This window comes from Mixophyes fleayi, chromosome 1, assembly GCF_038048845.1.
Source record: "Mixophyes fleayi isolate aMixFle1 chromosome 1, aMixFle1.hap1, whole genome shotgun sequence".
Lineage (NCBI taxonomy): Eukaryota > Metazoa > Chordata > Amphibia > Anura > Limnodynastidae > Mixophyes > Mixophyes fleayi.
Window position 1 is genome coordinate 215,636,311 of NC_134402.1, and position 14,476 is coordinate 215,650,786.

The following is a 14,476-nucleotide window of genomic DNA, read 5'->3' on the forward strand; positions in this document are numbered from 1 at the left end:
CCCCGCTGCAAAGCACCTCTAGGGTTGGATGTCTGACCTCTGGAGGATTGTCCTGAGGAATACTGTCCTCTAGACCTACCATGAGGACCGAAAGCCCTGAAATCTAGACATCCTCTGCTTGGGAACACTAACCGGGAGGAAAGTGCTCTTACCTCCTGATGCCTGACTGATAAAGGAATCCAGCTGAGGACCAAACAGAACACCTCCTGAAAAGGGAATGGACTCCAGAGCCTTTTTGGACTATGTCCGCCTCCCAGGACTTTAACCAGAGAGTCTGACGCGCTACCACTGCCGAAGCAGAAATGCGCGCTGCCATCATCCCTGCTTCCATAGCAGCTTCACCTAAATAATCTGTAGCCCTCTGAATCTGTTCTACTAAAAGAATCAATTCAGAGGATGGCCTGCCGGCCAACAAACCCTCAGTCAATTGTTCCGACCAGCGATCAACAGCTTTGTTAACCCAAGCTGATGCTAAAGCAGGCCTCAAAGAAGCACCCGCTGCCAAAAAAATGGACTTAAGAACGGTTTCAACCTTCCGGTCTGCACCATCCTTAAGAGTGGCCTGGTGAGGCAGAGGAATAGTAGTTACCTTTGCCAACCTCGCCACAGCAGCATCCACCTGAGGAAGCGTCTCCCATTTAGCGAGAACCTCAGGGGGAAATGGATAACATGACTGTAGTCGCTTAGTCACCTGAAACTTTTTGTCTGGAGAAGACCAAGATTTCAACAGCAACTTCTCCAATTCGGGAGAAGCCGGAAAAACCACCTACTTCTTTTTGCGTCTTTCAAAAAGAGAGGATGCAGAAACTTCAGGCACTTGGTCCTCAGGAATCTCAAGTACCTGACGCACCGCCTGAATCAACTCTTCCAGACTCTGACGATCTGCTGGGACCTCCACCAACGAAGCAGCATCTATGTCAGAACCCAGCGGTAACTCACCCTCTTCCTGGGAACCACAATCAGAAACAGATTCATGTTCCGGAAAAGAGGCGGCCACCCGCCTCGCTTACTTGAGGAAGGCGGAGTGACCGACTGCATCATCCTCTCCAAGGAGGAAGAGACCGCTACCAAACCCTGTACTGAGGATGCAAGACCCTGCACCCAGGCTGGTTCTCCAGACTGCACTGAAGCAGCAACAGGCAAAGCTTGAACTAAGGAAGCAGAATCAGAAGATTGAGCTGCCTGAGACTGTACCTTCTGAGCAAGCAGTTCCACTGTATTAAATAGAGACCGAGCCCAAGCAGGCTCCTCCGTGTTTGAACAGACAGCCACTGTTTCACCAGGAGTAGTCTCCGTGGGCCGACAGGACACACACAGAGCCTGTGTTCCTGACTCCCCAGACGGTAACTTAACATGACATACAGCACAGGTGAAACTTAACATAGTAGCACCAGCCCTGCCACGTGTAGATTTTTCCCTCTCAGACATGTTTAAAGATGGGACAAAACAGTACAGTAAAATGCACACAATACAGATAACAAGCAGAACACAAACTACAAGAGAAAGTGAGCCTGCAATACAGCTAAAAGCTCCTAACTGTGTAAAGGTACAAAAGGTTTAACACACCACCCCCAACCCTTTACCTTACAGTATACAGGATAGAAAAGGGGAGAAGCAGGAGCTTTAGATATGGCTGCCTATTCAGGTATCCACACACGAGGAGTGAAGGACTACCATGGGGGAAGTGCCAAGGAGTAAAACACCCCCCCCCCCTCCAGGGCCCAGCTCTGGACTAGATAACATCTAAGACAGACAAACAACTCAACCAATCCACAGCCTAGCAGGGCTCACTGAGACAGTGACCCTTGCCTGACCCTGTTCCCTGAGCTATAAATAGAACTCTTATCTCTACCAATTAACTAGACTGATTTTAGGAAAAAAACAGCCAGCTCAGGGAACCAACTGCGATTTGTAATATCTCTCTCACAGCACTATGCTGAGAGAGAGTTTACTTACCTGCTGCCAACCCTCCAGACACAGTATGTGTAGACAGCATGCTTTCTGTACCTGGAGGACAGACCCCAACCACCACCGACTGTGTCTGGCTCCAATGGAGGGTAGATAATCGGCAAAGGGGAGCAGGCAGCAAGGAGGACCCACACGGCACCTCCTCTCTCACACAGTGGTGGATGCTGGGTCCTGGCACCGCGCGGATTGGTAAATTTTTGTGTTTGTTTTTTCAATGCGGCACCCCTGTGACAGCGCCGCGGCGCACACTTTGGGAACCACCGGACTAGAGGGTTTTTTAAGTGACAGATAAGTGGTAGGACGTTCAGATTGAAACCAATTTAGCTGTATCTGCAGATGATTAAATTATATATATATATATATATATATATATATATATATATATATATATATATATATATATATATATATATATATATATATATAGCTTATAGTTTTGTGCGGATGAAGACGACAGACGTTAATTAAGTGCAACAGCAGTCAAAGGCAAAAATTCCCCTCGCATCTCTGTGGGACGTGAGGAAAAAATCCAAACCATTAACGTGAAGATGTGCAATTAAGTGTGAAGAATTGTTTTATGCAGAGGCCAGGATGTGAAGGACAGTTGGGGCAATAGTGTCTTGAATCTTGTCTTACTGCATTTTGAAACAAATGCTGCAAGAAGTTTTGTAGTATTTATAGTGGAGGGTGGGAAAGGAGTAGACCTGGAAAATGCCACTTGTGCAGTTTGCTTGCTGCATCTGATCCTTCTCTCAGAGACAGCATTACATATTCCATGTAGGAAGATGCTCATTAGGGAGATTCCAAAAAATCTTTGTTTGAAAATGACAACCACCAAAATGTGCCATTGTGAAAAAAAATGAGTAATTTTTATTTTGAAATCATATTCTATTTAGAACTTGCACAACTCAACCAAAGTTTATAATATGACAATTACATTGCGATAATGTAGAACGATAATTTGTTTCATAATATATTAAATTTTAATGTTTTTTTCATGAAATATTTTAAACAATCACCAAGTTTACGTTAGTCATTTTGACAACGATCTCTTGATGGCAACAGTTTTTGTTGGCGTGCAGAACTTACTGCGATGCTCCTCCACGACCTGCAAAAGGAACTGCTTCTGTTCCTCGTTTCGTGTTATTGAAGCATTTAATTCTTGGATTAGCGCCACACCTCTCAGCAAGATCATTTACTACCTTCACTGAGTCTGCAATCTTCTGACTGTTTTGGTATGATTCAAGGTTTTGCCATTTCACAGGGTCATACTCCAAGAATTCCTCAGACAGACCAAGAATTTTGAACAAACTCAGCATTGATCTTGTAAACCCTTTGTTGCTGCCTGAAGAACTGGTGGAATACATTTCAGTGCATTGTCAGATCCATATGAATGCTTGATAGCAGCAGCCATAAGTTGTTTTTTTTTCTGTTTACACGTCATCATCAAAGAAACTGAAACCAATCAGTATTTCTGAACGATACCATTGATGGTTGTTAAATGCCTTTTTGGCTACCGTTGCAACTTCTTTGTTTGGATACACAGACAGTGCATGTAACAAGGCAAGGTCATTCCTTGAAGCTGCAGTTGGTGATGAACTCTGGAACCAGTATCTCACATAAATGGCAGCAATGAACAGAGACGTCCTACAGATGATGCCAAACTTTGTCACAGTACGATATCCCGCGAGTCTTCCTTAACTCGCTGAACCCTAACTGCTGCGGATTGTAAGGGTTGCGGAACAGCCACATTTTGATGGAGCAAATGACCTGGGCCATCCAGCGAGCCCGGTGGATAGATCCAGGAAACATGAAATGTACTCCACATGGAGGAATGCCTCCCATGAAAATTATGACGAGTCCCAATAGCTCACGGTAATCATCTCGCGGTTGGAATTTCTCCAAATGAGCAACTGCAAACTTAATGATGTCATCTTCCCAGGGAGAAACCCACAGCGGATATCTCATCTTCAATTGCTGTGCTGAATGAAGCTTGATCGATTCTAGGCCAAAAGTCTCAGTAGTGGACAAAAGCTCCATGTTTGGAGATTTAGAAACATCATGAATACTGAATATCTCCCATATTATCACTTATTGACATGACTGTAGTGCATTAGGTTATTAATGTTAACTTCTATTTGTTCCTGCAATTATACAGCATTAATAGAAATATTTATAATGCATATTCTTAACATAAATTGTGTATTGGCAAAGTCACTACGTCTAATATTGTGGAAAATCGTATAACATCAAACTTTGACCATCTTGCGCAAGTTGAAAATATTCATTGAGTAAAAAAATATTTATGATTCAAATGTCAGTATACCAAGTGGAACCGAATAATGGGTTTGAGAAGTATGAAAAAAAAAAATAAAAAAAAAATATTGCCCATTGGAGATGGAATCACCCTAATGCCCGTCTTTCCTGAAAAGTTGTACATTACATACAAAGTGTAGATGGCCTGTTTTAACATTTATAATGAATACTTTTATATACCAATATTATGATCAGCAGGTAGCCAGCTATGGATTCAGCATCTGGTCATTTAAATCTACACCTTCATATGCTTGTTGTACTTGTAGATACATATCGGTTTCTGTTCAGAAGCCATTTACCACTTGTAATGCTTGGAGCCTAACCTCCGTTCCTCCCATCCCTGTGCTGAACTCTGCTATTCACATCTAGGGGTAAATGTATCAATCTGCGGGTTCTTCAACACCCGCGTGTTCAGCCTCTTCCGCGATTAAATTTCAAGCGGCGCTGCATTGTAAAGGGAAGTTAACCCTTTACAATGCAGCGCCGCTTTAAATTTAATCGCGGAAGAGGCTGTACACGCGGGTGTTGAAGAACCCGCAGATTGATACATTTACCCCCTAGTGTTCTCCCCAGCACCTATGTTTAGGGAGCTCCATCCGGCTGTATTTCACTTGCCATCTGGCTCTTGGAGCCCGCCAGAGTCCTATCATCATAGAATAAACCATTGTTTCCCCTATTAGAAGAGGCACTATCTTAGCACTACATCCAGCAGTGTATGTGTTAGACCACTGACCACAAATCTGCCTAGTCCCGACAGGTGTGGGCAATAAGTTCCAAAATTTGTCATTATCATTGCAAATGTATTACACTGCCCCTACCTAGCTAGTTCTTAATGCCACCTGGCTAGCACAATTTTCTGGGGAGAACATTATCCCTGCACACATTAATTTTCCAAGTCCCAAACTACATTATGCCAATACTGACAAGAACAATGCTATATTACTGCTGCTGACAGAATTTCACCATACACTGCCCATGCCATCTCAGGACAGACAAGCATCACCACTGCATGATGCTAACAAATAGTAACACTATTTAGGTATACATGCATTTTAAATATTATACGTCCTCACTCAAACTACCGTAAGTAGCCACATTAATCATTAAACACTACATACCCTGGCATATCAATGTTAGTTAACTGTCTGACACCTATGGCTAGATTTACTAAACTGCGGGTTTGAAAAAGTGGAGATGTCGCCTATAGCAACCAATCAGATTTTAGCTGTCATATGTTTAGTACATTCTACAAAATGACAGCTAGAATCTGATTAGTTCCTATAGGCAACATCTCCACTTTTTCAAACCCGCAGTTTAGTAAATATACCCCCTGGCCTGTCTCATGCACATACACCCAAATCTTAAACACAGGCACTCAATCAAGACAACAAGCACTCTGCAACATATAGAAGAAGTGTAATCCAGCCCTGTGCAAAACCAGGTAATGCCTAGGATTCAAACAAAAGGAGGGGGGAAATGCATGGTTTTCATCTCCACAAATTATTTTTATTAGGTGCCAGCAAAGAACTCTCACTGCAACATATAAGATTACCCCACCCTTGCACGAGAGGCAGAAAATTATTTGGAAAGAATCTTCTACTGCGACATCCATAACAGTTGTTTCCCAGTTTATGTTATGTGATCACAAGAATCAGTTGTGCTAACAGGAGTTTACACTCAAAAAGTCCAAACAGAGTTTATTTTTCCGATCAGTTACAGATAAGTGCCTTGATCGACTGTAAAAAGTTCTCTGGAAGGCGTAGAGACAATTAGGAAACATTAAAGAAAAAACAGTTGTGTATAATCAATACATATATTATGCGGTAGACAAATACATTATAAGGAAACCTAATAGACTAAAACATAAATATAAGTTTGAGTGATGTCTGAGATGCTTTTCATTTTCTCAATTTAAACATGACAGGTTTTTTTTTTTAACTTCAATATAACATGCGTTTTTTACGGCTTCTGAATAAAACATAAAAAGCAGGATGATTTATGTTGCTTGCACTTGTAAACAAAAATATCAGTATTTATTGACTTTGCATGGGAGTGTCTTCTACCTTGCTGACAACATGAATAACCTCTTTAATACAGATGTTTATTTTATACAGTGTGGATATTTTTCCCAGTTTTGCCTCTAAAAACTACTAGTATTGGTTTAACAAAACAGTTACTAGTTATAAAGCCACAAAGATGAAGGGTACAATGTGTGTATCCTCTGTATGCATTTCTGTTTTTCCAGGGCAAGCACCAAGTATTGCTATGCCCAACCCTGCCCCCTAGTGGAAGATGCAACCTAACATATGCCATCTTATTTGCTTGTGTACAACCAGGGCCGGTGCTAGGGTCCTTGGCGCCCTAGGCACACTTTCAAAATCCCCCCCTCCTTCTTTCCTTACCTTAACTTGGCTCCATAAAGCTGGTCCTCTCTGCCGGGTTCCGTCCCTCACTGGACACTGTCGGGCCGTGATGATGATGTCACGCCTGACAGTCAGTGAGTGGAGGGGAGGAGACGGAGCGCCCCATCAGCTGTTGGAGGGGAGGGCTGCGGTGGTGATCCATAGCCCCTCCCCGTGGATCTATCTGAAGCTGTGCGGCGGTCGTGGAAGGCATGGTCAGCGGTCGCCGCACAGTTTTAAAGTAATTTTAATTCTGTGGCGTCCACCAGAGCCTACACAATATTAGGCAGATGTTTTAATGTTTGTGCCTGATCGGCGTATACTGCAACAAGAAATAAAGCTGGTACTCTTGTCTCTAGTAATGTTCCCAGCACTAGGCAGTTGAGAGTTATTTACTCTCTGACTACTTAGCACAGGTATGTATATCTTATAGCCCTAACATTTGGATGAGAGCTTGCATTAGTCAATACACTATAACTTTACTGACTGCAAGTATGCCTTTGGTTTTATTCAATGAAGGAAGTGTGAGCTCACACTTCTCTCACTGACGATGTAGCTAAAGGAAATAATTTGACGACAATTCTGCTAAGACAGTGGCCCTTTATGGGATCTCTTAGGATAGCACACATAACTTGTTTGCAATACAGCCCAAATGCCCACTAGCCCTATTAGAAGACCTAAATACACTCCAAAAATAAATGAAGCCTCTGAGCCAAAAAAAATGCTACATCAAGATGTTTTGGCAATAACTTCCAAACAGACAGCTGCCTGGTGGGTTCATGAGTTATATACTTCTATATCTAGCTTGTGTGCACCATGGAAGCAAAAGAGGGTAGATTCCTGCTATTAATCAGTAGTTTGCACCATATGCCAGGGTAGTATATATAAAAAAATGTGTGTCAGAAAATCTTAACTTGAGCCAAGGTGGACTGGACCATACAAAGTGATGGTAACACAGACAGAGGTGTCAAGGTTATGCATTTCACTGCAGTAAGACTACCTCAATAGAAGTTCTATTAGCAAAACATCTACAATTGTATCCAAAGACACAATTGTGCAATATCCCAAGGCAGCAAAAATAAACACCACTGTGTCATAATATACTTTAAATACATCATGACGGGTGGGGATACCCCTACCTAATCATGAAACACAATAAAACACACATAACAAATGCATGTTGGAGCCTTAATATCAGACAATATAAAAGGGACTAAAATAAAAGCAAGTAATCATGGATCAGATGTCTAGTCTGTCTTAATTCAATATATGAATTTTCTGGGGCACATAGCATCTTACCCACAATGTATGAACGGGCAGGGGGACACCGCATCTTACCCACAACGTATGAACGGGCAGGGGGACACTGCATCTTACCCACAACGTATGAACGAACAGGGGGACACTGCATCTTACCCACAACATATGCACAATCAGTGCTAATTATGCACAATCAGTGCTAAATATGCACAATATATGAATGGACAGGGGAACAGAGCTTCTTAGGCACAATATATGAATGGGTAGGTCCCAGGGGACACTATGTTACCTACACTGAGAGGCGGGGCACCACATATTAAATACTAGTGGAGCAGGAGGGCAGAGCACTGTGGTTTAAATGCAGTGGAGAGGGAGGGGGCGCACCATGCCTTACACACAATAAGAGTGTGAGTGTGGGAGAGAAGGAAGGGCATCATTTATACATAATGAGTGGCAGAGACACATACAACGCTTTAGGGACACAAACAGCCTGTTATCTGTAAGCTAAACGACAAAGTGGATTTTACAGCAATTAACAGCCAGTCTCCTTAATGAGAGACAGCGCCGGCTACGGTGGAGCACAGCGTTTCCGGTGGATGAATGGCTGAGACAATAAGACTGGATGTCAATAGGAAACATGGAAGTCCCAAGTGCAATGCTGTCTCCCTCACTCATACCACCCGAAATAATACACTCACCTTCCACTCCCCTTCTCCCAAAGTAACCGCTGTAAACCTCAGGCTCTCAAGCAATAGCGTCACAAAATAAAATAATGGTAGTGGCTGTGGGAATCAGGGGTCTCTCTGCCCAGCACACACTTCCGGGTCATGCCCCGCCCAGAGAATAGTCAGGTGTCTGATCTGAGCCGGATGGGATGGGAACCAAGCGTGACAAAAGTTTTACTACGGTCAGGAACTGGACGAAGTTATGTCTGGGACCTCCGCTACCCCGTCCGAATTGTGAGATGAGCCGGGCGGCCCGGGCGCATCGGAAAGAAAAGGACCGCGGACACAGACAAACAGCGGCGGCACACCGCCGCCGCTGCACTTCTCTCCCAAGCCGCTGACTAGGATTAGAAAACCTAGTCAGCGGCGCCCTGCAGGACCCGGTGCCCTAGGCAACTGCCTAAGGTTGCCTAATGGGAGCGCCGGGCCTGTGTACAACACCTGTATATTATGTAGCAATCATCATCATCAATTTATATAGCGCCAACATATTGCGTAATAAACAAACTGGGTAAAACAGACAAAAAGGTGAGAAAGCCCTGCACGCAAGCTTACAATCTATGGGCAATGTTCTAGTATGGGCTTCCATGTAGCAGCAGGCAAAACACTAATTTCAGATTTAGCATACATCTGAGGAGGTTCATATTTTACTGTTTTATAACAATGCTGTCAGGTGTTTCTCATGCCTTTATTGTGCAGTAAATGCTGAAAAATATACAGCACAGAGTGAATGCAGCATTTTTTTATTTATTCTCCCCCAACTGTTGCTGATTTGTAATATTCCACATAGCCGGACAGTGGTGAAGACTGTGCATAAAAACAACAGGGACATAAGGTGGTATTATTACATAATGATATACTGTACATTATATAAAATTATGTATTACACAAATTAAAGCACAGATATAGGGGGGGGGGGGGGGAGGGCTCAGAGCACTGCACACATCTACTTACATTTTCCACATTGATATTGGCCTTTGCACTAGTCTCCATGAACTTAATTCCATATTCAAGAGCCAGCTAAAAAGGAAAAACAAAACAGACAGGAAAGTCAGTTAGCCCAGTTTGTGTCCTGAAGTAAAAGTGAAATATTTAAAGGAATTTTAGCATTAAACCTTATAGGATAACCAGAAACTTCTTGACAAATACGTATTTTTTCTATGAGCCAGCATGGATCACTGTCTAAGCATATATAATTAAAATGGCTCTGCAAGATAAGCATCATTCATTGGTGATGCACAAAACCGTTCTATTGAAGAACAACTATGTTAGTTGTAGCACTATTTTTTCACTGAGACAATTTTTACACAGCAGCAGGAGCTGGTGCACATCCCTTATCAATTAAACATTCACAGAGAAAACATCCATATCAAAGAAAGACAGATATTGAAAAATCTACAAACTTATTGCAACCAATATCAACAAAATAAAAGTGGGGGAAGGAAAGGGCAAGTGAGTGCAGGAGGGCATGCCACCCCAACCACCACTGGTCACAGTATGGATGTGGTCGTGTACGTCTTATTAATAAGGGAGAAGGATATTCAACCATACTCTTAGCTCAAGTGTGCAACTCAGGGTAGGGGAGGTTGAATCAAAAAGTAATAACCAAGAGTTCCAGGTGACAGTGAATGACTTATCTGTGTCCTGCAAGGTGCTCATCAAATATTCTGTTTAGTGAACTGACCAAGTTCTGCCGATCACCATACACCGATCAGGGACGTAAGGGGTTTTCAAATTAGAATATTTTGAGACACCTTGGACTGAAGGCAGATGGTGTGCAGCCTGGAGGGCTGGTTACAAATAACAGTACATTTTATATAATTTTTGCTTGATGTGGACATCACTTGTTTAATTACTAACCTCATTACTATTAAACAAAAGTAGAATTCAAGAGCCAGACATAAAATTCGTAGATTTCTAAAAAAAAATCACTTGTAATTTTTTCTATGTGTTACTTTACAGTCTGCACAATATGTGCAGTCAACTGATCTGGAATCTGAATAAATAGCAAACAGGAAGCTCCCAGACCATAATCTGGATTACCCGAGTGTGGCTTTTGAATGCCAGTAAGCCTAGATACAGTAGAATATATAAAAACAAAAACCACACACACACCAATCATAAAAATATATACATACATACACATATATATTGGATGAAGTATTGAACACATTAATATTTTCCTCAGTAAATATATATATATTTAATGTGGCTATTGTAGTGAAATTTACACGAACAGGGAAAAGTATTGAACAAGCTTCCTGAAATGTATGTCATACTTTGAACAAAAGCCTTTCTTCGTAATGACAGCTTCCAGACGCCTTCTGTATGGAGAAACTAGTCGCATGCATTGCTCAGGTGTGAATTTGACCCATTCTTCAACGCAAATAGTCTTCAAATCTTGAAGGTTCCGTGGGCTTCTTCTATGAATTCTGTTCTTTCCATAGATTTTCAATTGGATTTAAGTCAGGTGATTGGCTGGGCCATTCTAGCAGCTTTATTTTCTTTCTCTGAAACCAATTGAGATTGTCCTTGGCTGTGTGTTTGGGATCATTGTCTTGCTGAAATGTCCACCCTCGTTTCATCTTGAATCCTAATAGATGGCAGCAGATTTTTATCAAGAATGTCTTGGTACATTTTTCCATTCATCCTTCCTTTAAATATATGCAGTATGCTAGTAATGTCTGCAGAAAAACAGCCCCACACCATGATGTTCCCACGTCCAAATTTCAGCATTGGTATGGTGTTTTTTGGGAGATGTGCAGTGCCATTTCTCCTCCAAACATGGTGTGTATTATGGCATCCAAAGTGTTCAATTTTGCTCTCATGTGACCACACTATATTCTCCTAGTATTTCACAGGCATGTCCAAATGTTGTGCAGCAAACGTTAAACGAGCTTCAACAAGTTTTTTCTTCAGCAAAGGAGTCTTGTATGGTGAGCGTGCAGACAGGTCATGGCAGTTGAGTGAATTACTCATCGTTTTCTTTGAAACGATTATAACTGCTAATTCCAGGTCTTTTTGAAGGTCTCCACAAGTGGTCCTTGGTTCTTGGACAACTCTTCTGATAATTTTTTTCACTCCTCTGTCAGAAATCTTGCGAGATGCACCTGGTCATGGCCGGTTTTGGTGAAAGTATGTTCTTTCCACTTCCGGATTATGGTCCCAACAGTGCTCACTGGAACATTCAGCAGTTTAGAGATCCTTCTGTTACCAATGCCATCAGTATGTTTTGCAACAACAATGTAGCGAAGCTCTTGAGAGATCTCTTTGCTTTTACCTATAATTAGATGTTTCTTGTACGACACCTTCCTAATGAGACACTTTTTAATAGGCCATCAGCTGTGGCTGAACCACCTGGCAGGATTGCTAATTACTGATAGATTTCAGCTGGTGTCTTGTCTTTCCAGGCCTTTTTGCATCTCTCTTCATGTGTTCAATACTTTTTCCCTGTGTCATTTCACATTATTACACAGAACTTAATTTATGGACATCTATGGTTTGATTTCTTTGCATGTGTGGATTGCAAGGGTTGCTGCTGAAATTTGGTGTAAGTTAAAGTGAAGTTAGAGGGAACGAATCTTACAAAATCAGGGATGTTCAATTATTTTATACATTTAAATATGTGGTACACCTACAGAGTATATTAGATACACCTAATATAATATTTCCTATTTGGGAGTCTACAGCCCACAAATTACTCTATTACTAGATTAATACTGGGAGATTACAGGGACTGTGACACTTCAAAAGGTGACCCCAAAAGTGAAGCTCTCTAAACTCATGAACACCCATAATTGTACTATAACGTGCTCAAACCATACAGGTACGCTTCCTTACCACCACCTCGAAATGTTAATAAAATCTGGTTCACCGTTATAATGGAAAACATTCTATATATAGAGATTTCTCTACTCCACAATCTACCATTTTAAAGCATTTTAATATCAAGTTCTCAGTGGGTCCAAACTTAATTAACTTTTTAGGCTATTTGTTTTCAGCATTATTTTCCTGTTTTGCTACCCATGTTTTTCCTTCCTACTTCCCTTCCTCCCCCCATTTGTTATCCCTTATAAAAGCGAAGACTTTTATAATAAAATTACAGACTCCTTTCTATAATTCTGTGGCACAAGTACTCTTTATTGACTATGTACTTACATTTATTTTGTTGTATACGGTCATTTAAAAAAAAAGGAAATATATAACATTTGTTGTACTACAAGTGTAAGTATTTAGTGGTTTTGGTTTTTTTTTTTTAAAGCAACACTCTGCTTCTTACCTTTTCCCCTTTCTCCTTAGAAACCTGTCGTTTTTCATTGACATCACATTTGTTCCCAAGAATCATTTTTTCAACGTCTGCTGATGCATGCTGCAAGATCACACACCAACACACATTACCCAAACAGCAAGCAGAGTATAAGGCAAAATACAATTAATATGATCTCTGCAACACTTGAACAAGTCTGTGTGAGCTATTGGGGTATGTAATGTATAAGGCAATATTCTTATGCAGGCTACTGCCAATTAACTCTGTTGCAGAAAAAATAAATGGAGGTATTTTCTAGGCTGCTGTAGCTTGTTTGTTTGTTTTTCTCGATTGGTTAACTGCATTAAATGGCAGTTTCATTACCCATATGTAAAGCTGGGTACACACTACAGAATTTTCCACCAACTTTTTATGCCGATCGATTTTACATGTGATCGATGGTCCTATCGCTCGGTCCTTGGACTGCATACACACTAGCCTTGTTTTAGACTATAAAGGGAAGAGCAGCTGTCCCGTTAGCGACTTTTTACAGCTATGTTGTCATGAGCAATGACTAATTTTGTACTCACTGTTGTGGATCGGTCGGAAGTTTATACACACTACACAACAGAAACGAGATTGTAACGAAAATATTAACGGTACGACCAACCAAATGAGGCGACAATCATCCATTTGGGCAGACTTTCGACCATCGTGTCACTGCACACACTGACCCGACTTTTGAACGAGCGGTCGTATGTCGGCTGATGGAGCCGATTATTGGACGAAAACCGTGTAGTGTGTACCCAGCTTAACAAACACTGATAAATAACCAAAAACAAACCAATGCAATATAAGAATGGAAACTTTCTTTTCTATTGCTTTAGTTTTGCCTAGGAACCACTAACCACTATTTAAAATTTAGCATTTTAGAGAAACTACATGATAATGCTGCAGGAACAAATGTGGGTAAATACTGTGGTATGCATTGCAAACTGCTGTAGGATTGTTGAGTCCTAGCTCCTGTCCAAGCAGTTTCAAAATGAACATTTCAGATATATTTCAATTATTAACGCACGCCATCTTCAGGCTAGACAGTGCTTTAATGCAGGCCTGTCCAACCTGCGGCCCTCCAGATGTTGTAGTTTCACAAGTCCCAGCATGCCCTTCCAGCTATCAACAGGTTGTCTACTGGCAAAGCATGCTGGGGCTTGTAGTTTCACAACACCTGGAGGGCCGCAGGTTGGACAGGCCTGCTTTAATGTATGCTATCAAAAGAAATAGTTGACTGAAATTAAACTAAAGAAGTGACCAACAGGAAAATATAACGGACATATTAAACAACTGTTTAAATGCATGGCGTCCTTTTAATATATGAAATTAAGCACATGGGTATTTTTGTGTTACTACTGCATTATGGAAATACTGTTCTTCGTAATTTAGCAGTCCGTTAACTTTTTTTCACTGCTAAGGGTGAGTGACACTCACCATGCAGATATACTGCATGACTGCTTATGGCAAGCCCTACTCGTCCTCAGCAGTTGATGGAGTTCAAGCGT

At 41.5% G+C, this 14,476-nt stretch overlaps 1 protein-coding gene across 1 annotated transcript in view; it reads right to left on the minus strand.

Moving 5' to 3' along the window:
• RAB8A (RAB8A, member RAS oncogene family) overlaps positions 1–14,476 on the minus strand; it is a 50,128-nt gene that overhangs the window by 12,448 nt on the left and 23,204 nt on the right. Inside the window, exons 5-6 of the mRNA XM_075205098.1 lie at positions 12,951–13,040; positions 9,626–9,691 (exon numbers count right to left, since the gene is read on the minus strand). Of these exons, the coding sequence (XP_075061199.1) occupies positions 9,626–9,691; positions 12,951–13,040 (156 nt within the window). The remainder of the gene's footprint in view (positions 1–9,625; positions 9,692–12,950; positions 13,041–14,476) is intronic.